At 33.5% G+C, this 23,543-nt stretch overlaps 1 protein-coding gene across 1 annotated transcript in view; it reads right to left on the reverse strand.

The window, feature by feature from the left end:
* Positions 1 to 1,666: 1,666 nt before the first annotated feature.
* Positions 1,667 to 23,543, reverse strand: part of LOC108371600 (uncharacterized) — a 78,757-nt gene continuing 56,880 nt past the window's right edge. The window contains exons 3-4 of the mRNA XM_017627193.1: positions 13,537 to 14,960; positions 1,667 to 1,986 (exon numbers count right to left, since the gene is read on the reverse strand). Coding sequence (XP_017482682.1) covers positions 1,703 to 1,986; positions 13,537 to 14,960 — 1,708 coding nt within the window. The 3' untranslated portion in view covers positions 1,667 to 1,702. The remainder of the gene's footprint in view (positions 1,987 to 13,536; positions 14,961 to 23,543) is intronic.

Here is a 23,543-nt window from a genome sequence, read left to right on the forward strand (position 1 = left end):
TTTAAATAGCGGCAAATCAGCTGCACTTGATAGTAGTTGGTTGAATAAGGAAAATGAATTAGCAACAAGAGTTTACGGGATGTACATAGCTCAGTGGTTAACGCTTCTGACTTTGAACATCGAATTCGCAGGTTCGATCCCTCGAAGTCCAGAAAAAAGAAGTCTGATGAGGAGACGTGGTGATCTTCGAAATAGCTGCTATAACTTCTACCGCTTAGACTTTGTTGCTTTTTCAATTTTTCCTAATAAACAATCGTGGTACAAAGCTCAATAAAAATATTAAAAATAAAATGTTAACAAGCCACAATAACATTGACAAATACATAGTTTAGGAAGAGCCTGCCTGAAACTATACAAAAAAGCAAATAAGCAAATGGATGTATAGAATTGACAACAACAACCACGCTGTCGAGTTTAAATAGCGGCAAATCAGCTGCACTTGATAGTAGTTGGTTGAATAAGGAAAATGAATTAGCAACAAGAGTTTACGGGATGTACATAGCTCAGTGGTTAACGCTTCTGACTTTGCACATCGAATACGCAGGTTCGATCCCTGCCGAAGTCCAGAAAAAAGAAGTCTGATGAGGAGACGTGGTGATCTTCGAAATAGCTGCTATAACTTCTACCGCTTAGACTTTGTTGCTTTTTCAATTTTTCCTAATAAACAATAGCGGTACAAAGCTCAATAAAAATATTAAAAATAAAATGTTAATAAGCCACAATAACATTGAAAAATAAAGAATTTTTGAAGCTTCTGTTATCCAGCCAGCAGAGAAACGTACTTTTTTCCGAAAAACGTTCAGAAAACGATTTCCATATTTGTTAATTTTTCGTATCCGAAAAATGTCATCATCTCATTTCAAAACAATAATTTTAAAATATTTGTTCAAACTGAGCATTTCAAAACATGTATACATATTCGGCAGTAGCTGAGTGTGCAGAGAAGTGTGCTACTATTTGTTAGCTTTCAGGAGGTCCCANTTTCAAAACAATAATTTTAAAATATTTGTTCAAACTGAGCATTTGATAACATGAGTGTACAGAGAAGTGTGCTACTATTTGTTAGCTTTCAGGGGGTCCTAGGTTCGAATTCCGTCAGAAGCAACACATTAAAATTATTTATTCAAATTGAAATAATTGCTGAATCTTAAAATTGTTTTTTGTTTGGTTTCCAGTAACTATGAAAAAGTTTCTGTGAAGTTCATAATGAAATCGTTTTCAACGAAAAATTGAATCAGACAAACTTCAGGAAAACAGCCGAAAGCGCATCCGTTTTACAACCATTTTCGATAGTTTTCTGCACATACGTTTCGGCAGAACACTTTAAGGGGCAATTGATCCGAAAAACGTCCGAAAACGGAATCGGAAAACGGATGAAACATCAGGTTTTTATACGATATTGTTTTCATTTTCGGATACGTTTCCGGATATTGTTCTGGCTGGATAGTTACGGCCTTTTGTTTGTAGGAGGGATTTCTAAATTATTTTCAAATGTATTGTATTTTGAATTTAAATACTTTTTGTAATAGTAGTTTATATACTTTTTTGTGACGCATTTGTATTTTGTATTTAAATGTTATTTAAAAAGTATTTTTAACGCCTCTGATGACGACAGTATACAACTCACTGTGAACTCCCTATTTTTTACAACTTTTTTGTCTACGTTTCCTTAGTTTAATACCAGTAAACTAGTGATGCGTGTTTAGCCGAAAAAATTATATCCTCTCCTGGTAATTAAAAAAGGATGCTTCCATTCAACTATGTTGATGCATAAGCCGCGAAGTGGATTTTTTAATCCTAAACAGAATAAAACTCTTTGAGGTCGGTCAGGTTGTGGTTTCGCCCCTCGTCTTTGCGGCCGCTTTTGTGTAGTCGTATTAGTTGCTGTCTTTTGTTGATTGATTCCACCAACAATGGTTGTGCCGTTTATTGTTTCAGGAATGTTTGATGTTCCAATATGACCATCGGCGCCTATCGGACCATTTGCTGTAAATAGTAAAGACGTTATATTAAAGAATGGTACAATGATTTAAATAAACATATTAATGAACAATCTAAAGCCGATTTGAGAATAATTGATGGAATCAAGAATTGATTAAGGAGGAACAACGGAAATTTTGTAGAAATTTTGCATTTTTTCGTTGTCTCTCTATAAAAGCTGTATATTTTTTGTACTAAGACTTTTAACTTATTATTCTGAACATAACAACTCTGATTTTTGTTTACAAGTCTTTAACCTGTGTCTTCTCAGAAAACAATCATCAATTATGACTAAATAATAATAGAAAAGTAGTGAAAAGGGATTAATTATACATATCGCACACCGTCTTCAAAGGAGTCACAACTCAAAATTTGGCATTTTTTAGATTATGCGCTAAAAATGTACGCAGAGCAAAAAAACCTTAGGTAAAGTCTCCCTTGTCCATATGATTATCATGTGCTAAGAAATAGTTTTTCGCATTTTCTGACAAACGTATTATTTTGAGTTGTGACTCTTTTGGAGACGGTGTACGATCGTACCTCTACTTATTATGGCACAATTAATTACCCCATTTTATTACCGGACCATTCATCACAGCAAATTTTATTACAACGTAATTAAGTACGACAAAATTCATTACTACATAATTTAATTACAGCTATAATGATTTTTATTTTTCGAGTTTAACGAATAAAAATCGATTTTTATCGAATAAAAATAATGACTATTTTCTTTCATTTACTATATCTCGCATTACGATTATTTAATTAAAGAGATATACTTGATTAAGTGGAACCACTCTTTTTTTTAAGCTCAATAACGGTAAATTGCAAATATATCAAAAACGTATCCATACAAAAATAAATTAACTCGATTTTCGGAATCAGCGAGCGGTTCTACGTACAAATTGGATAGTGGCATCTGGAGAACAAACTCAAAATTAAAATTTGTGATCCAGTGTTATTACTTTTGATTTTTATTTGTCAAACTCGAAAAATAAAAATCATTATAGATTATAATAGGACGTACGAATACAAATATGTGAGTAAAGTTAAAATTGTTTTACGACGCTTACAACATGCTGATTTTTAAAAAATCAGCTGAAATTTTTACCCACTTCTAGTTTGTTTCTATTATTTCATTTACTTTTTATGAACATCACCACAACATAACATCAACGACAGAACGGATTTCAATAAAAGCAAGTCAATGCTTAAAACAGGATTTCGATACAAGCATATAAAATGTTTTTCTCAAACGATTCTCAAATTGTAAACGAGGTTTAAATTTTACATTTGAAATTCATCTGAGGTTGATTTAAAGAAACCAACAAGTGTCAATCGATATAAAAATTGTTAGAATAAAATTAAGATCAATTGAAAAAAAACATGAATAGAAAAAAATGTTCAAAGAGAAAGCCCACAAATACTGGATTTAACAGTCAAAAACAAACATATTTATTTAGTCATGTGCATACAGTGGCGAAAGTATAAATAGGGAAGAGATGTTTGAGAAATTTTTGGCTGTTATCCTTTCGTTTTTAATTAGATTTCTCAGAAACGCTACGAGCCGGCGAACTCACCACAGCGAAATTCCCGCTTTCAAAATTAGAACGCGCGTAACCATGTCAATTTGAACACAGCCAAAGCGAAATGCGAAATTCGCTCGGCGGCGCTTTGGGGAATAGATTTATTTCTATTGCCCCGCTGGACGATGACGGCTGTACATGCCAAAGGTGCCCATATTTTTTTTTTGCTTTCAAAATTTTAGAAGAACACAACATATAGCACGAATTATTTTTGTTGGTTGCACAATATAGTTATCGATTGGTTAAATCTGGCTTAATATAAAAAAATAATTTATAATAATTTATCTTTCTTTTATATATATATTGGTTATGATTTCCTCATTTTTAATCTGTTTTCGCTTTTTCTACATATGGTCACTAGCGTGGGCCGAAAGTCCCCTATTTTTGAATTTTGATTGGTAATAGCAAAAGTATGGTTCATTATGTAGGACTAATACCTTCGAATATACTTGCAATTTTATTTAAAAAAAAGTATTAATTAATTTTTATTTTTTGAGCACACTGAACTTTAATGGACTTGGGCAAGCCTAAGATATTGACCAAAAATTGTCATCTTTCACACAGATTGTTTTTAGAGCATAATGAACCATATTTTTGCTTTTACCAATCAAAATTCTAAAAAAGCGGATTTTCGGCCCACGCTAATGGTCACCCAAATTATAAAAGGGACAAAATGGTATCAGCTGTTTTCGCTACAGCTTTAAAGCTGATGCCACATAAAACTTTTGCTGCGCTTTACGTGACAGATTCGCTTTGACAGATAAGATGAATTGTATAAAAATGCACAAAGCATGCCACATAGATCGTTGAAGCTGCAGCGCGAAGCGAAAAGATGGCCAACTCCCATCTGTTTGCGCGCTTTGACAATCAGCCGGTTTAATATTTATTTTGCTTCGTCCAAATTCGAGTTTTCATGTAGAAACATAAAACTTAATCACATAGCTGATATTTTTAAAGCAAAATATACAAAATCCACTGCAATTTTGACGAGTAAAATAGCAGCACAAAATTGTTTTCTTGGCGTTCATTGTGGCATACCTTTTGCGTCTGGCGCTTTGCTGGCAAAGTAATAAACATCACGCAAAGCTACAAAGTTTCATCTGGCATCAGCTTAATTCTGTTTAAGTAGGCGAAATAGCAGAGCAAACGGTGAACGTAAGGCGAATTCATATAAGGGAGTGTTACCGGCAGTGTTGCCAGGTCTTCGGCATGAGAAAACGTCCCTCTTGGCCTGAAAAAACGTCATTTTCTACCCAAAAACGTCTTTTTCAAATGTATGCACAAAGAATTGTTCTTATTAAACTTGCATTGTATACAAAGGTACATATGTACGTAAGGTATATTAAAATGTCATTTGCTCACATTGAAAATTCATTCCAAACTGGTTTGAGATCGTTAATATAAAAATCATTTTATACATACACTTGTCATCAGCTCATTAAGTCATCAATCTCGGCTGTTTCTTTTTTGTTTATTTAATGTTTATTATTTTTCCATAAAAGCCTAGCTCATTATATAACAAACAAAATATAAATCCACATTTCAAACTTTGTGCAAAAATTATAAAAAATTGGCAAAATATCAGCTAGATTTTCAACTTTTTACTCAGATTATTCAGATTTTTTTTGATGCCCATTAAATTCCAGGGCAATAATGTGTAAGTTTTAAGGTGCTAAAGAATCGCGTTGATTTTTGATATATTTTTTTTTCTTCTTGTTAATAAATAAGTGGTCTGTTGTCGAAAAAGCTAAATTACGTTCTGTTAAGAAGGAACGTAGCAATAGCATAGCAATAGCAGCCTTTTTACGTTCATTACATTTTCAATAAGGGGCCCCATGCGACTAATTGTGTCATTTTCTTTATGCGCTTAAATAAGGGTTAAGTCATCTGTGTCGAAAGAATAAATATATTTGAGCATCTGCTACAAAAAACAAAGCTTGTAAAGATTTATTAAGAAAATAATTCAAAATCAGTTCTACTTACAAGATTTAGTAACAAAGAAATATTACTGGGAAGTTAAAAAACCTAATTTTTTAGACAAAAAACGTCCAAACGTCAACAGGATATAAAAAACGTCCAAATGACGTTAAAAACGTCAACCTGGCAACGCTGGTTACCGGTGCTGCTGATTTCAAGGCGAATTCGTTATGTTTGTCAACATGATGTGTTTGCTGTAATTTTGTTTTGTAATGATTGCTAATGTGCTTCTACTTTGTTTGTGTAGTTTTTGTTTTTGGGCTGCCGCTACCACCAAGGCGAATTTATATAAGGTGGTGTTACTAGCTCAGCTGATTTTGTGTATGTGTTTCGCCGCACGGCTTCTGATATCAAATTGAAAAATTTTGTTTGAATTTCTACACACACTCTTACAGATTTTGACAGTTTATGCCGCCAAAGCAAAACAAAATACATGTAAATTTTTGTTTTTGTCCTCCTGCTATTACCTTATATTAATTCGCCTTGGCTACCACTTTATATAAAATTCGCCTTGGGTGGACGGCCATGCATCGCCAAATTCGGCGAAGTTTGCCATTCGCCAGTATTGTGATAAAGCATAATGTAATGCAATTGCAGTGTGCAACAACAACAACGCAAAGAGTCAACCGAATAAATATAAGCACAAAGGGAATTGACAAAAAGTTAGCAACCCGCTGAGTTTTTAGCGGGGTACTGGTGGGGAAGGAGCAATTCTATGCACGAATACGATAAAAACAGTTGCTAACTTATGAAATAAGGCACAATAATGGTAAGAGGAAAGGGGCACAGGTATCAGCATAGTTCAACAGGAACTGTAGCTAAAAAAAATACAGAGCGAAACGATATTAACCAAACACTAACACCAAACACAAAATATTGAATGAATCTCCATCGAATAAATAACACTGGGATGAAATGCACGTATAATTATTAATTCTGTGATAAATTGTCTCTGCAATGAAATGGTCATGTAATGAATAATTCTGTGATGAATTGTCCCTGTAATGAAATGTTCATGTAATGAATAATGCTGTGATGAATTGTCCCTGTGATGAGTTCTTGTAATAAAATCTGCCATAATATTACATCACCTTAATATGTAGAGGCAATACCACACCATACAATTCCCATGTATCATTCGCTAAGTCCGAAAATCTACATAACTAGTTTTTCTGTTATCTTGTTTATATGTACCTACCCAAAACCCGCATTAAAAAATACCGATTTGATTCAACACATTCAACACATGAAATCGTGTTCGAAAGTAAACAAAATCTCTTTGTTTTAATCGACATTTATCAAGTGACATTAAAATATATTAAGTTTCCTACTGACTGAACTTTAGGGCACGTATTTCCGTTGTCCGTTTTTAAAAATTTTTCGCAGGGCACGTTTTTATTACCAAGGAAACATTTTTATCTATACCTCGGTGGGTTGCATGTGACTTTTCTTTAAGTTTTTCTAAATTATATCCACAATTAAATACAATATGCTGAATACTCTGAATAAAAAAATGATATTCTTGGTTGTTACGAATGACTAAAAGAAAGGAAATAAAGCCCGCGGCCGTTATTTCCGCGGGTGTTATTTCACTGCACCAGTGGCTTCCTATTAAAATGAACGTATCAACTCAGCTTTGCTCAATGTAAAAATTTAAAAATCTTTCCGCGTAAATATATCCAAAGTTGTATAATGAATTAAATTTTAATCCCAATTCAGCGGAAATGGTGGTATTACTCGACGCCATTTTACACAACCATATTAGTTTCACGGCGATACCAAATTCGACATCATGGCTTTGAAGTCGACAAATAGATGCTGAATGCCCAATCAGTTCGTTGGCGTTGGGCTTCAGCCTTCCACACAATACGCTCGTTAAGACCTTGTAGCCTATTCCTACAAGTCTAATCCCTCAATATTTGGCGCGCATGGCGGGGCGCCTTTCATGTAAATTGAGCAGAGCACACTTAAATTACAGTCGTCGGGCATTCATTCATCTGACCATATTCTGCATAAGAGTTCATGCATGCACCTTATCAGCTCCTCGCCGCCGTACTTGAATAGCTCAGGCTGTCAGCTCCCCTTCGATTTCTGGCGTGCGCCTTGATGTTGTCACACAAGGGGAAGAACCTACAGTTTTACGCCGACTTGGAACGGCGATTGTATTTTTATGAGAAGCTGCTTTTCATGGCAGAAATACACTGAGATGTTTGCCATTGCCTGCCGAGGGGCGATCGCTGTTAAGAAAACCCTTTCTTCTATATTTTTTTTGCGATGTTGCTTTGACCAGGGCTTGAACCCAGGCCTTGCAAAGTGGAAACGCGCACTGCGTACCACTACACCACAGCGGCCGCCATATATTCTTTACTTCAACTAAAATATTAAATTCTTGATTTCATGTATTTTAGCACTTAAGAAAATAACGAAAACTGGTAAATTTTAATAAAACCTTCTTTAACTTTAAGGTTCATCAATTATTTCAGATCTAGGTAAATCAAAAATGGAAAGGTTAATAATTTTTAATAATCTGCCTTATCCTGAGTTTTGGCCGAAAAAAATTCACCCGAAAATTTGTATTCTGCCCATAGTAAATATGTACATGAAAACCAAAAGTGAACCGGTTCGGAAAAAATTAAACTCATGATAAGACTGAATGTTTTTTTAGTACTTGACTTTAAAAATTGGAACATTGTACCTAATAAAACCTTTTTGAAGGGTCGTAAATCAAACCTGCGCACTATATAACTACTCGCTCGAGGCGACAAACTTGAAAAACTTGAAACTTGGCAAAATTGTAAATTCTTTTCGATTGACAATGCATCAGTTGAGAGGACTTTCAGTTATATTTATTTATTTTTATTGCGGTGCAATAATTACTTTTTGAGAATTTCATCGGGGCTGCAAATGTCGGATGTATCCTCCTGACTTTCATCTTCACAATCTAGCATCGTTGTTTAAACACGTCAGCGTTTTTCGATTTTAGTTTTTGTAACTCATTTTTAATGCTTTCTTCAGTGGCTGGTTAGATTTACGTCTGTGCACTTGCACAATATTCCAGGGACCAAATTTTTTTTTTCCGAGTTAAATTTAGCCTAATATTTTTTATTCCGAAATAAGCGTCCTATCCGGATAAAACAGAAACCGCTTATCCAATTTAAACAAATTTGGTATCATATGAAAGAGGACTGAAATAGCTTTTAAATAGAAATAACGAATGAAGGTTACCTACCACCTCTGTTTATATTTTATAACTTAATGTAAATACATACCTGACCCAATGTTTGTTCTATGGTAATTAACTAACATTTTTTATTGAAATATTTTTATTCTAATTTTTTAGCGCACTTGTGCACAAGGGTATTATAACTTTGTTCACATAACGGTTGTTTGTAACAGGCAAANCAGTAAATATTAAAGCTAATTTATTCAAAATGATGGTTGCAACAATTCTTTGCCAGGAAATACGTTTATGATAAAATTTTGGAAAATGGGCGTGGCACCGCCCACTTATGATCACGTATATGTATCTCGCTAACCGTTCTAGCAATTTGTACCAAACTCGGTATGGTTATTGTGCTTGCCACATAAAAGTAAACCATTGAAAATTTTTGAAATCGGATTAAAATTACGGCCGCTTTTCATATAACGATAAATTTCAGAAATGCTTGAAATTTCAATATTTTGAAATTTAAGGACGCTAGTTAACTTAAAATTTATACACGCCGGCTTATCATGTAGCGGTAGCTTTCGGAAAGGTGGAAAACATATATTTAATACTTGCGCCGGGTATTTAATGTTCGGCTCCGCTCGAACTTAGACTTTCTTACTTGTTCCATGTGTGGCTTTCCTCTTTTAGACATTTAAGTTTTATTTTATTTAAGTCATCTTTCATTGGATACCAAACTTGTTGAATTTGGTTTGTTTATTTTCCGGAAAATGCTTTTATTTCGGAATAAAAAACATTTGGCCAAGTTTAACTCGTAAAAAAATACCTGTAATTTTCGGTCCCTTCAGTATTCGAATGCGAATGTTACAATGAATGCGGAAGCTCCGCCGTTGCGAATGCGAATATTCGCAACAACCCTGGTCCAGACCACCATTTATACTACAAATATAGCAAAGGTATTTATGGCAAACCTGGTCTAAATATCAACCTCGCCGTAGGTATCATATCAAATACATACAATTAGAAAAACTCTATAGGTAGATGTCGCCCCGCCAGTAGAAGTTAAATATTGCGCCTAAAAATATGCACTACATACGCTACAGCGGGAATAGACGACACGCCATTTCCTTAAATGAAATTAATTGCTGTTATATGTATATATGTACATTGTATGCATATAATAAACGTGAGCATACAACATTTTTCTTGCATAGTCTTCTGTTATCTTTTCACTGCAAGTTGAATTATTTTAATATCTATTGCAAAATTTTATACAGATAAGAGCAAAAAGTAGAAAATAAATAAAATAAAATAAAAAACTTTTTAATATACCACGCTTTTATAAATGGACTAAAAATTAGAAAATAATATATCTTAGTCCCATAGAATTTGTGTTGATAACTTTTCATTTTGAAATTTTAGCAAAAGTCATTATAAACAGTTTATGAGATTGACCTGAATTGATATGAAGAGTAATATATGTATGAATGTGGGTATATGAATAACGTCCGCTTAAAATCGATCTCAAATTTGTACTACCTTTGTAGAAATTTTAGGTCTATGTTATGTAGTTTGACTATTGTCAATTAAATCTAATGCTTTGTATTGCATGCGCTCCACGTTTTTCATTTTCAATCTCATAAATTGTTTATAATGACTTTTGCTAAAATTTCAAAGTCAAAAGTTATCAAAACAAATTCTATGGGACTGAGATATATTGTTTTCGAATTTTTAGTCCATTTATAAAAGCGTGGTATATAAAATTTTTTTATATTTTATTTCGAGGTGTTTTTGAAATTGTTTCAAAAATTGTAACAAAACTGAAACCAAAATTAATCGACCTTTTTTAAGTAACCCAATAGAGATCATAGTTTTGTTCTAGTAATTCACGAAACTGTTTAAATCTTTTACATACCCTATATTTCTCAACACGTTAATTAAAAGCTAACGAAGTAGAGATGGGCACGGGCTAAATTTTCAGGCACGAGTGCAAAATCAACTTTCAAAAACACGCACAAGCCCGCACGTTAAGAATTTGTACTACCTTTGTAGAAATTTTAGGTCTATGTTATGTAGTTTGACTATTGTCAATTAAATCTAATGCTTTGTATTGCATGCGCTCCACGTTTTTCATTTTCAATCTCATAAATTGCTTAAAATGACTTTTGCTAAAATTTCAAAGTCAAAAGTTATCAAAACAAATTCTATGGGACTGAGATATATTGTTTTCGAATTTTTAGTCCATTTATAAAAGCGTGGTATATAAAATTTTTTTATATTTTATTTCGAGGTGTTTTTGAAATTGTTTCAAAAATTGTAACAAAACTGAAACCAAAATTAATCGACCTTTTTTAAGTAACCCAATAGAGATCATAGTTTTGTTCTAGTAATTCACGAAACTGTTTAAATCTTTTACATACCCTATATTTCTCAACACGTTAATTAAAAGCTAACGAAGTAGAGATGGGCACGGGCTAAATTTTCAGGCACGAGTGCAAAATCAACTTTCAAAAACACGCACAAGCCCGCACGTTAAGAATTTGTACTACCTTTGTAGAAATTTTAGGTCTATGTTATGTAGTTTGACTATTGTCAATTAAATCTAATGCTTTGTATTGCATGCGCTCCACGTTTTTCATTTTCAATGTCATAAATTGCTTAAAATGACTTTTATTCAACAATTTTATAATGAGCTCGAGGCCATTTTTAAATGAAAAATTTATTGTGGAAAAGCATCAACAATTTGAAAAAATGGTAGAAGTGATAGCTATTTCGGAAATCACCACATTTCCTCATCAGACTTCTTTCAGTAGGATTCGAACCGACGATCCCACTGACTCAGCCAGTTGCCNAAATGACTTTTGCTAAAATTTCAAAGTCAAAAGTTATCAAAACAAATTCTATGGGACTGAGATATATTGTTTTCGAATTTTTAGTCCATTTATAAAAGCGTGGTATATAAAATTTTTTTTATTTTATTTCGAGGTGTTTTTGAAATTGTTTCAAAAATTGTAACAAAACTGAAACCAAAATTAATCGACCTTTTTTAAGTAACCCAATAGAGATCATAGTTTTGTTCTAGTAATTCACGAAACTGTTTAAATCTTTTACATACCCTATATTTCTCAACACGTTAATTAAAAGCTAACGAAGTAGAGATGGGCACGGGCCTAAATTTTCAGGCACGAGTGCAAAATCAACTTTCAAAAACACGCACAAGCCCGCACGCTAAGAATTTTAGTGGGAACTGGCCCGGCCCGGCCCGGCACGACGGGACACGCTCCAGCCCGAAAATAAAGAGCCAATTTTTATTGAATGTATACATATGTACATATTTTTAACTTTGTGTTTATGTTCATATGTATATTTACTTAAGCGAATCAATATTTTACATCAAAGATTTTTATAATATATTTTCTGGGAAGTAGAAAAAGTGGAAGGTATTTTATGTACAGATATGTATGTAAACAAAACTACTAAGTATCATATATTTTCTAACGGTTTCCAAATATTTCTTTTTTGTTTTTCTCTTATCAAAAGACTTTTAAATATGTACTTTTTTTTGTATAAAAACAAAAGCTCATCTAAATTTTTAGTATTAGCAACGGGCTTTTTCGTGTCTTTTCGTGCTTTTCTGAAATTTTACTGAACGCCCAGGCCCGCACGAGTTCGTGCTGACAGCAAATATTCCGGCCCGTGCACATCTCTACAACGAAGTCATTACCAAACGCCAAGATCAAATTTTTCATCAATCTAAAAAGAAATTTATTGGCGACTTCTATTCGTTTGCTTGATAGAAGGATATCAGCAGCGTTGGTATGTCATGGTTTTGAAGACAGATGGCCTTAAGATCGATTTTTTGAAATACATCTGCTCCAGTGTTATCTACCGGAAACTAACAAGTTTGTCATTTCCGCCTCTATTCATACTTTAAAGAAAATAATAAGTATTTGATTCGGTTATAAGGCACAAAAGTAAATGACTTCCTTTAAAAGATATTCGTTTAGAATAAACAAAAAACATTAAATATTTGTCTCTTTATAAAAAATGCGATAGTTTAGTTGTGAATGGTAGCCATTTTCACTCAGAACTGAATGCTTTTTTGAAAAAAAAGCAGTCAAATTTAAGGAAGGTATACACAATTTTTTCTCATATGTATGTAGACAAGTATGCAAATTCTACATCTTTGTAAAATGGCGAGGAAGACAGTGCATTAGAAGGACAGAGCCTTTGGACAATATAAGCAATATAAGGCCGCTTTAAAAAATAATATGGTAACAGGTCATGTTAAAATGTTTATAACCACTTAAAAATTTAGGCACAAGAGTTTTTGTACTTAAAATAAGGATGCTGCTGATAGTAGAGCTGGATGGTATCGATAGTATCGATGGTTTTTGACTATCGAAATCATCGATGGTTTTGTAAGTATCATCGATAGTTTTCACTCATACATACATTATTCAGTTAGAGTAAAATTCCAGCGGTACTTGATTCATCTTGTAAGTCGGAAAGGACATTTAGCAAAGCAGGGCAAATAATTTCAGAGCACAGATGCTGCTTGAAGCCAAAAATCGTTGATAAACTTTTGTTCCTTAACAAATATATGGACATATTTTAGCGATTCTGATCTCGTTTTCAATAAAAGTTGTTTGTTTAATTTTTGGACTTTTTTTAATCAAAACTATCGATAGTACTATCGATAGTGTCGGCATTTTCTATAGTATCGATACTATCGATGGTTGTGACTATCGACTATCGAAACTATCGATGGCCACGACTATCGATAGTTTTCCAGCTCTAACTGATAAGCGAGTTGAAACTTACCCAGTGTGTGATTAGTAGCTGTTCGTTCATTTCTAACGTTGTCATTGCTTGTTATACCATTATTGTTTGTTTGTTTTGCTGAACTCACATCAACTCTAGTCGCTTGCTCGCGACTGCTTTCCAGATCCATTTTGCTGAAAAATTCCTTGGAACAGGGGGCAGTTATAAAACTTTCAGTTATATTAAAGTAATTATCAGGGTTGTGTTCGTGGTCATAAAATTTAATTAAGGGATGTGTTGAAAAATCGGTTGATTCGAATTTTCTCCCACAATGCTGTTGTTTTTTTATTTTACAAGAATTCGATAGTTTACATAGTCCTCCGTTTTTGGCATATACTGGTTTTAAAATGCAATTGGTGTTTGGGATTCCTGCTGTCTCATCAGGTGTATGGCGTTCGAAACTAACATCTTCGATATCTTCATCTTTATAATAATTTGAACTTAATAGCTGCAACTCGCTACAACTTTCACAATCGGTGACATCGTCTGAGCTATTATGGCATAAAATTTTGCAATTAATGGAAGAATTTCTTCGTTGGCCTGTTGTTATTGGTGCAATTATCTCCAAAACGCTATTTGATTTACAACCCGCAATATGTGTTGTTCCTAAATAGCAATGGTTGTGTATACCCCAACTAAGCTCGTCCTTTTCATTATATGGACACTGGTCTCCTAGCTGAGAACGGTGTAGGGAGGATGGTTGAGGCAACACGCCGTTATTGGCAGAATCAGATTCTCCAATGAAACTGTTTAATACCCCAACACCGAATCCGTGTAACGTACTGCTATCTCCAGTTACATCACAATTACAGCTATTACTACTACTACTACTTCCACTTTTATTGCCTTTATTGTCGCCTTTAAAGTCGCTACTAGTGCTACTTCCACTGCTTTTCAAAGTTGAATTATGTGTATTAACTATATTCTTATTCGGCTGTTTATGATTTTGATGTCCGTTTCTAATGGTGATGGCTTTGAGATTATCGTTTTTGTCGTCCTTGCTTGTATTAGACGGTACTTTTGAATGGCATATTTTTTGTTTAACAGATGAAAAAAATAAATCTTGGTCTCTACTTTTCTCTTGTATTCCGCAAAATTGTGCACCATGTGCTAAGTCTTCATTTTTACCACCGATATTTTTGTTATTGTGATCACTGTTGCGCTTATATTTTGCAGAATCTCTGTAAGTAGCACTTTTAGTTTTGTTAATTCGGTTGGAACTGTTGGGAAGTATAATATCCACAGGTGACCGTCCTAGGGAACTTCTATGTCGTTGAGCTTGTACTCTAAATTCACTTTTTCTTTCGGATCTTTCTTCGATCTCCCAATCTCTTTCTTTTTCTTCAAACCATTGGTAGTTGCAGCAGCTATTGATATCGTCACCCTCACACAATCGAAATTGGGTATCAGAATTTTGTGACTGGCTGAAAAGGGTCAATAAATAAAGTTAGCTTTGAGTACTTTTAAGGCGAAACCAAATACAAATAATAAGAGTTAAAACTTAAAATTCGTCAGCCATAAAAATCTACTGACTTTTGCTAATCTATACATAGTATAAAGGAAAGTCGTAATTTTTGTACGCGGTAAACTCGAAAAATACTGAACGGATTTTGACGAGGTTTTCTCTAATATAATCTGTATCGACAGGAGACGGACCTTTTTTACTTAGAATTTTAATAGGGTTGCCACCTGTCTAAAAAACTATAAGATCCGCACCGTTCGTTGGATTACAAAAGATGAGATGTCAAATGAAAGGGATTGGCCACTAGAAAAGCACTAAAATTTTTTGTTTTCAGTAGGGTTGCCATCTGTTAATAAAATTACCATTTTCAATCATAATTAGCGTAGGCATCAGTTCTGTACCGTCACTGTCAAACGAAAATATTTAGCCTCTGGATGTGTAATAATATATTCTTTATCTGAGAAGGGTTGCCACCTGTTTAAAAACTATAAGATCTTCACCGTTCGTTGGATAAAAAAATAAGATACCAAATGAAAGTGCATGGCCTTCGCATGTACAAAAACTTTAATTTTTTTGAGTAGGGTTGCCACCTATTTAACCTTCGGAGGACACACCTTTTTTATTTGACGTGAACGACACACTGGGGTAAATTGCACCCCAATTGAAATGTTGCTTTTAAAACACACAGCTTAAGCTTTTTTTGCATATATTACGCTGGAAATATTTAGATAAAATAAATTTAAAATGAAATGTCTTATTGAATTTTTCAAAGGTACAAGATCATATAATTGCATGGTTAGCTTTTATTGACATAACGAAAAAGTTTATCAAAAATAGGCTTTGCACTGGGGTGTCTTACACCCCAGTGTGTCTTCTGAAGGTTAAAATTACTATCTTCTATACATAGTATAACGGAAAGGCGAGATATTTTAACCACGCTACTAAGCGGATTTAGACAAGATTTTTTATATATATATAATAAATGAAGTACATGACGACATATCGCTAGCTTAGAGTGAAAAGTTGCTAAGTCCACTTCTTATGAAAACTCATATTTTGATATAGGAGGCTAGAGAAATTGAATACGCATCGTTTCGAAAATTATAAAGGTACTTGTTTTATTTTTTCCTCTTCATAAGCAATAAAAGGAAAATTTGCTAAGTCCAAAAGAAGCACCACAAATCCGATAAGGCGAAAATAATACGACATCTTTTAATAAATATCGAATCCTTCTGATTCTTAAGGAGTTTTGCTGTGCTTTAAACGCGCAAAATGTTTGATTCAAAGTCTTGCGAAATAGTTAAAGAAAATGGCTGTAGGAAGATTTTTTCCTCTCCTGTATTTTTAAAATGGGACTTAGCAACTTTTCATTCTAAGCTAGCGATATGATTTCTTTCTTCTAATACGTAAATGTACATACTAGGGATGCCAAAATATCAAGAAAATTGGGATCCCGTGATTTCGGGATATTTTTTAGGTAATCCCGGGATCCCGGGATTCAAATTGAGTCATAAATTTTATGAATGTGAGTAAAAATTCAGAATCTGAAAGCATTTAAGCATACCATTAAATAAAACTATTTAAAATTTACGATAAACTGATTGTAAAACTCATATATCGCTAGCTTAGAGTGAAAAGTTGCTAAATTCACTTTTAATGAAAAATCATATTTTGATATAGGAGGCTAGATAAATTGAAATTGCATCGTTTCGAAAAGGGTAAAGGTCCTTGTTTTATGTTTCCTCGTTTATATTCAATGAAAGGAAAATTTGCTAAGGCCAAAAAAAGCTCCGAAAATTCGATAAGGCCAAAAAAGTTCGAAATCTTTTAATAAATATCGAATCCCTCCGATTCGTATGGAGTTTTGCTTTGCTTTAAACAGGCAAAATGTTGTATTCAAAGTTTTGCGAAATACTTGAAGAAAATGGCTATACGAAGTTTTTTCCTCTCCTGTGAAATTTGAAATTGGGACTTAGCAACTTTGCAGTCTACGCTAGCGATATTTATAAAATCAGATAAATTTTAAAGTAAAACATTTTTTTAATTGTATTTAAAAAGCCATGTGATTGGGGAACGTATACATCACAAATAATAATGTAAATACCAGGTACTTTTGAAAGTGACGATTAATAAAAAAAACATAAAACAAAAATATACATAAACAATTTCTCTAAACATGTTTATTCTACTCTATAAAGAAATGGCGAACGGAGAATTTTTTGCCATTTTTTTCGCAATTTAGTAGAAATTTTGAGGGTGTAACAGTCAAACGGATCTCAGAATCGGATTCAGCGGGTCGAAATACATGTTGGTAGTGGGGCTGTTTAAAAACACACATCCCTTTTTTTGCCGGTGTTGTTATTATAGCACTTAAAATGTTTTCGTAAGAGCAGCAAAGCATTCAAAGCGGAGTCTTCTAAGCTTGACCTGCAGTTTTTACATACAAAATCTACTGATGAAAAACATATTTCGGCATCAACAATTTCAGGCTGAGCTGTCAAAAGGTAGACATAATCCATTTCAAGATAATGACCCCTTTCTCCTCCATTACAAAATATTTGAACTTCTTTTACCAGTACGTCGGTCAAATTATAAGTTTTTCGATTTGAGGAAGTTTTGAGTAGATTAATCTAAAAAAATATCTAACTTTTCCATAAAACTCTGTTTCGTTTATGAGTAAATTCATATGAGTAAATTCATTGAAATCTTCTTCAAAAAAGGCTCAGACTGCAATTTAAAAGTATAGTTTCAAGCTTTTTGTTAATTTTAGTCAAAACGGCATTTTACAAAAATCATACTTCAAAATTCATTAAGAAATTCTTACTATCAATTCGATATTTCAAAATTTTCGGGATCCCGGAATTGGCATCCCTAGTACATACATATGCATACATTCAGCGCGTGGCGAAGCCTCGCGCATCCGTAGCCGGCTAGTTTTATATAATGACTAGATGAACTCGGTTGCGCGAGACTTCGCCACGCGCGCATGTGGTTAACTGCTATTGGAATAATCTACCGAATTTGGAGCAGGCAATGTACCTATGGTTGCCAGACGTACTGATTTTATCAGCACAGTACTTGAATTCCTACCCAGAATCACACGCTTTCACTCCACACTAGCTTACCGAAAATTCCTGCAATCTTCGGAGGCCCGCTGTCTTTTGGCGGAAAGTCAAATTAAGCCTCCTTGCTACTACGGCTGCCGGCTGCTACAGCTGCTGATTAACGCCGATTTTTTTTTTAAACTTTAGCCTTGTTAAAAGTTAAAGCACTTCTAGTAGGAATTGTATCACCCGCGAGAAACTACTTCCGATTGAAAAAATACCTTTTTTATTTTATTTTAGTTAAGCTTTAATTTTAGATTTTTGAGAACACGAACCCAAGGCATATTCAACAAGGTAAAAGTGACAATTCAGTCGAGCTCTCTCACACCTGACTGTAATGTCAAAAAACGTAAATAAAGAAATTAACCCTTTGTTATGCATGTACCATATTTGATAAAATTCAATATCTATGAAATGAAAGTTTTTGTAAATATGAAAATATTTAAAATCACATTAAAATCGGCTTCATTTTAGTTTTTGTATTTTCGTTTAATGTAAATGTGGAAATGCATATCTACTTACTCAAAATTACACATTTATTTATAAAACAGTTTTGGCAATTGTCTTGTTTTTATTAGCCCAATGTTTTTGAGCATTTATTTTTTTATTCAATTACTTAATTCTAGAGTATATTCGACATTTAAAAAAAAATTTTTGATTCTTTCTTCTAAATTTACATCGGAACTTAACTTCAATAGTTCAGCTATTAAATTTTTGCAATGCGAAATTTCTTTTCCATTAAATTTATTAAAAATTACTTCCAGTTTCTTTATGTCCACAAGGATTTCTGGTTTAGGTTTTATCATACCACCATTTGACATTTGGTCTATCCATGTATATGAGTGGGAGATTTTCTCTTCATATTCAATAATGCTTAATTTCCGTATGATAAATCCAGCTATGTATGAAAAATAAAAACACGACTCTTTTCACATGGCATTATGAAAAAAGAAAAAGGGATGTTAAGAACCAGAACGTCGAATTTATAACTGTAAGTGGTGATCTAAAGCGGTAAATTTAGTGGAACAAAATTGTATCATGGTGTTCGCGGAGCATTTGCTTATATGTATATGTTAATGTACTCGTGGATCCGGTCGTGCTTGTTTATGGCAGACTTACTCAGTTTGAATCTGTGCATCAACAGCTAATTTCGTCCCCACAGACACCTCAGGAACGGCCGACACTTCAGATAACTCAAGCATTGGGGAATTGTATGGTAGAGGTACTGCACCTGGGAACAAACGTGTCCGCTTGGAAATACTCGGCTGTGATGGGCAACAAATAAAGTCACTGCCACTAAAATGGTGTTCGCACACACGCGAAGAGTCTCCTAATGGAACACCGCAGCTACTTGCCCACTGTTGTCGCTTCACTTGACAATTAGGAGGTTTAAAATAAGCACAATTTGTTGTCCTGGCTCTTGCTACACAGAGCGCACCGCTCGTAATTCCTTTTCATTTTATTTTTGTATGTATGTATTTAAAATCAGTCGCACAGCTCAAAATTGAAAATTGAAATTAAAAAATTAAAATTTTGAATTGTATAGGGTTAAGAGTTGACATTACAGTCGCAGTTCGAAAGAGAGAAATGTCGAAATCACTTACCTTGTTATGCCTTGCACGAACCGGTCGGTTTGGAAGTCGGGTAGCGAATCCCTTTTACAAATTACAAAATTGACGCCTTGGCTCAAATGGAGAAAATAACTGATTTTAGGTTGGCAGTTGTACCAAACTTATGACAATGCTGAATTGCGCTGCCATATCGCTAGGGTTACCATTACATCACCCTGCTTGGAAAAGATTATTGTAAGGTAATCAGGCTTACAATAATCCATTGCTCCAAGAGGCTATGGCAAATTGATGTGGAGGAATGGGGTGCATAATCAAAAGATTATTTCCTTCCCCTTTTAACTCATTCGTCCATATCAATTTGTAGGTAAAGAATTCAAAAAAAATTTTCCACATGAACCAATAAACGCAATTATTTTGTCTTAATTAACTAATCCTAATAATTTAATCTGATAATTTGTTTTACAAGATATACAAGGGATAAGTTTTCTTTGGATGGAATCCTAAGTTTTCCTTATTTCAAATTTGTATGGAATATATGTATTTCGATACAATTTAATATTTGTTTTGTTCGTGTCTTGTAGAACCTTTTTGAAATTTGGATTTTCAAAGTATGAAAATTTTCAATATGACTTCCTTATAATATGTATACATATGTGTAATAAACTAACATTTGTATATTTCAATTATTCTTTCGTTTCTTTTTTCCAATATATTACCGTTTAGGTATAGTTATTGTGCACGTTTTTTTTTACATAAATTAAATTCATTGGTGTAGCTTAATATTTAAACATTATAACTAAGTATATGATATTTGTATAAGTGTATATGACGTGGAAGATTCATACTTAGTTAAATTGGGCAATTTTTCAAAATAGCAAAATACATATCGTCGATGTTTTTGCAAAACCGTACATCGCCAATTGCAAAACCGCCTATCTTACGGCACTCAAATTTTACAGGAGAGCGAAAAAACGGTTTATTCTTTGAAGGCATTGGCTTGATAGGCGGTATTTTCTCTAGCTATTATTTTACAAATCTGATGTTTTAATAACGATTTAACGATTTTTATACATAAATCTCGATGCCTGGAGTTCAGGGTTACCAAATCTCATTTTTGCCACAACAGCGATTTAGGCGGTTTTGCAACTGGTCGATGGGCGGTTTTGCAAAAACATCGACGATATCTATGTAGTTGCATGTTTAAAAATTCATAAAAAAATAGTTAAGTGACCTTTTGAATTCGGTTTTTGTGAACCGTTTTTAATTTATTTTTGGTTTTATCGAAAACCTTAATATTTACACCGTCACCTTTTTGTACAACGTATGGCCCTTGATATATGCTTTCGTGTTTGATTCTGGGCTCCTTTTGTATTAGTACTAGATCGTGTTCTTTAATTTGTACTGGCCGAGAGTGTCTATCGTATAAATCTTTGTTACGGACTTTATGTTTATTAATTAACTAGCAGAGCACCCGTCGTCGTTCGGCGTAAACAAATAAAAATATAAGACTGTAATACAAATATTCAGTTCAGCATAATTTAACGGAGACAAACTATTTTCTTTGTTTATATTTAGGCATCCTTATGAGCCATACTTTGAGCTTCATCGTGATTTAACGAATATATATTGATCATCACTTGCACTACAAATCTTGTTTAATATTAGGTGGATTAAGGTAACGATTAAATTTCTAAATTAAAATTAGTCTACTACGGCCTACTCCATTAGCTGTTTTAGTATAGTTGCACTTTTCTGGTAAAATGCTTAATTCGGAAGGAGTTTTATTCATTATGAGTGAACACTTTTCGTTTAATAGCATCGCGAGGTTAAAAACGATTTAATCTTTCCATTTCGAAATAATCTAAAGTAAGGTTTCAAAAAAAAAACACACAGTTTTAAATATCCGAGTTATCTAATATATGAATACATATCGTCGTTTAAAGTACAAAACCGCCTATCAACAAAATGCAACACTGCGTATCAAGAAAATGTAAAACCGCGTATGTGAGGTTGCATAAATTATTTTTTAGAGAGTAAACACACTCATATTTCAAAATGGTTCTCTGTTTTATAAAGAAATCGCATTTCTGGCTAATATATTTCAGGACGAATGGATAAGGATTGCGCCAAGGGCTTGTGTGAGCAAATCCAATTTTTGGCGGCCAATGTCAGTTATGAGGTTTTGCAGAATGTCGATACGCGGTTTTGTACTTTAAACGACGATATATGTATGTATATCCCCCTTTTACAAACTCATTTATATGCATATACTTTACTCTGAACACCTCCCATAGATATCTATGTCTGAATACCAAATTTCAAGTTCATGTGACTTATGGTTCCCAATTTATGGCTGATTAAATATTCCACGCCTGCGGGATGTACCACCTTACTATAAGCCAAATTTAAATTTCATGTGACTTATGGTTTTGAAGTTACAGCTGATAAAATTTTCCACACCGATGGGATTTGCAACGCCATCTTTTGCAACCTCATTTATATTTATCTTTTTATAAGCACCTACCATAGCTATACCTGCACACCGAATTTCAAGTTCGTGCGACTTATGGTTCCGAAGTTATACCTGATAAAAAATTCCACGGCTATGGGATGTGCCACGCCCCCTTTTACAAACTCATTGATATATACCCTCCTATAAACACCTACCATTGATATGTCTGCATATTAAATTTCAAGTTCGAGCTTTCAGCTTGGAACTCTTTGTTAATATTGTTAATTATGGGGAAAATATACGATACCAAAAAAATTAAAAAATAGCATTTGGTTCTGCAACACATTTCTTCTGCCCGGTCTGCAGATCGCATACCGTTTACTTCGTAAGAGCAGGAAATAAATAAAGTTTCAAACTATCCCATTGCAGAACTATTCTTAACAAAACGCTTCCTAGTGAAAGCCATCGTGTTTGAGATATGCCCAAGATTTTGTGGGGTTTTACCGAACAGTAGTCCTGAAATTCCTTCAGTTCAGTTCAACGTGGGGCGCATGTGATAGACCTGAATTGATATGAAGGGTAACATATGTATGAATGTGGATATATGAATAACGACCGCTTAAAATCGATCTCAAATTTGTACTTTCTCTGTAGAAATTTTAGGTCTATGGTATGTAGTTTGACTATTGTGAACTAAATCTAATGCTTTGTATTGCATGCGCTCCTCGTTTTTCGTTTTCAATCTCATAAATGGTTTTTAATGACTTTTGCTAAAATTTCAAAATCAAAAGTTATCAAAACAAATTCTATGGGACTGAGAAATATTATTTTCTATTTTTTAGCCCATTTATAAAAGCGTTGTATATTAAACAGTTTCTTTGTTATTTTATTTTAATTTAAAGTATTAGTTTATAAAAATATAGTTTATTCCTTAACAAAAACTGTATGAAATAAGTTAAAATCTTTGAATAACATTAAGAAAAATCGACAAACTTTCGTAAAAATTTCGATCTTTCTATTTCAATTTATTAATTTTTTTTTTTTAATATTTTGCAGTTTTTAGCTCATTCATTTTTATTATAAGAGGCTTTTCATGTTACCGCGGCCACCTCTGTGCGCGACCTCTAAGGATTTGGATGAAAGTTGAAGAGATCGAAGGTCTAGGTGACTTGAATATACGTGCAGCATATTTTGTCGATATGACGTAGGGTTGCCTATTTACATGGGACTTACAGCCCTATTCTAATGAAACCTCACAACTGAGTTGTGAGCAAAAATTTGTGAGATTTATTGTGAGGTCTATTTTGTGAGGTTATTCTTGCCCACACCTCATAAGAAAAAAGCTCAACAAAATTACCACACGAGGTGAAAATCTTTTTACTGTCTAATAGCTGTTTCGTAAATAAAATAAATACAAA

The sequence above is a fragment of the Rhagoletis zephyria genome, unplaced genomic scaffold, assembly GCF_001687245.7.
Source record: "Rhagoletis zephyria isolate East Lansing unplaced genomic scaffold, Rhagoletis_zephyria_1.1 Rzeph_scaffold_00070, whole genome shotgun sequence".
NCBI lineage: Eukaryota > Metazoa > Arthropoda > Insecta > Diptera > Tephritidae > Rhagoletis > Rhagoletis zephyria.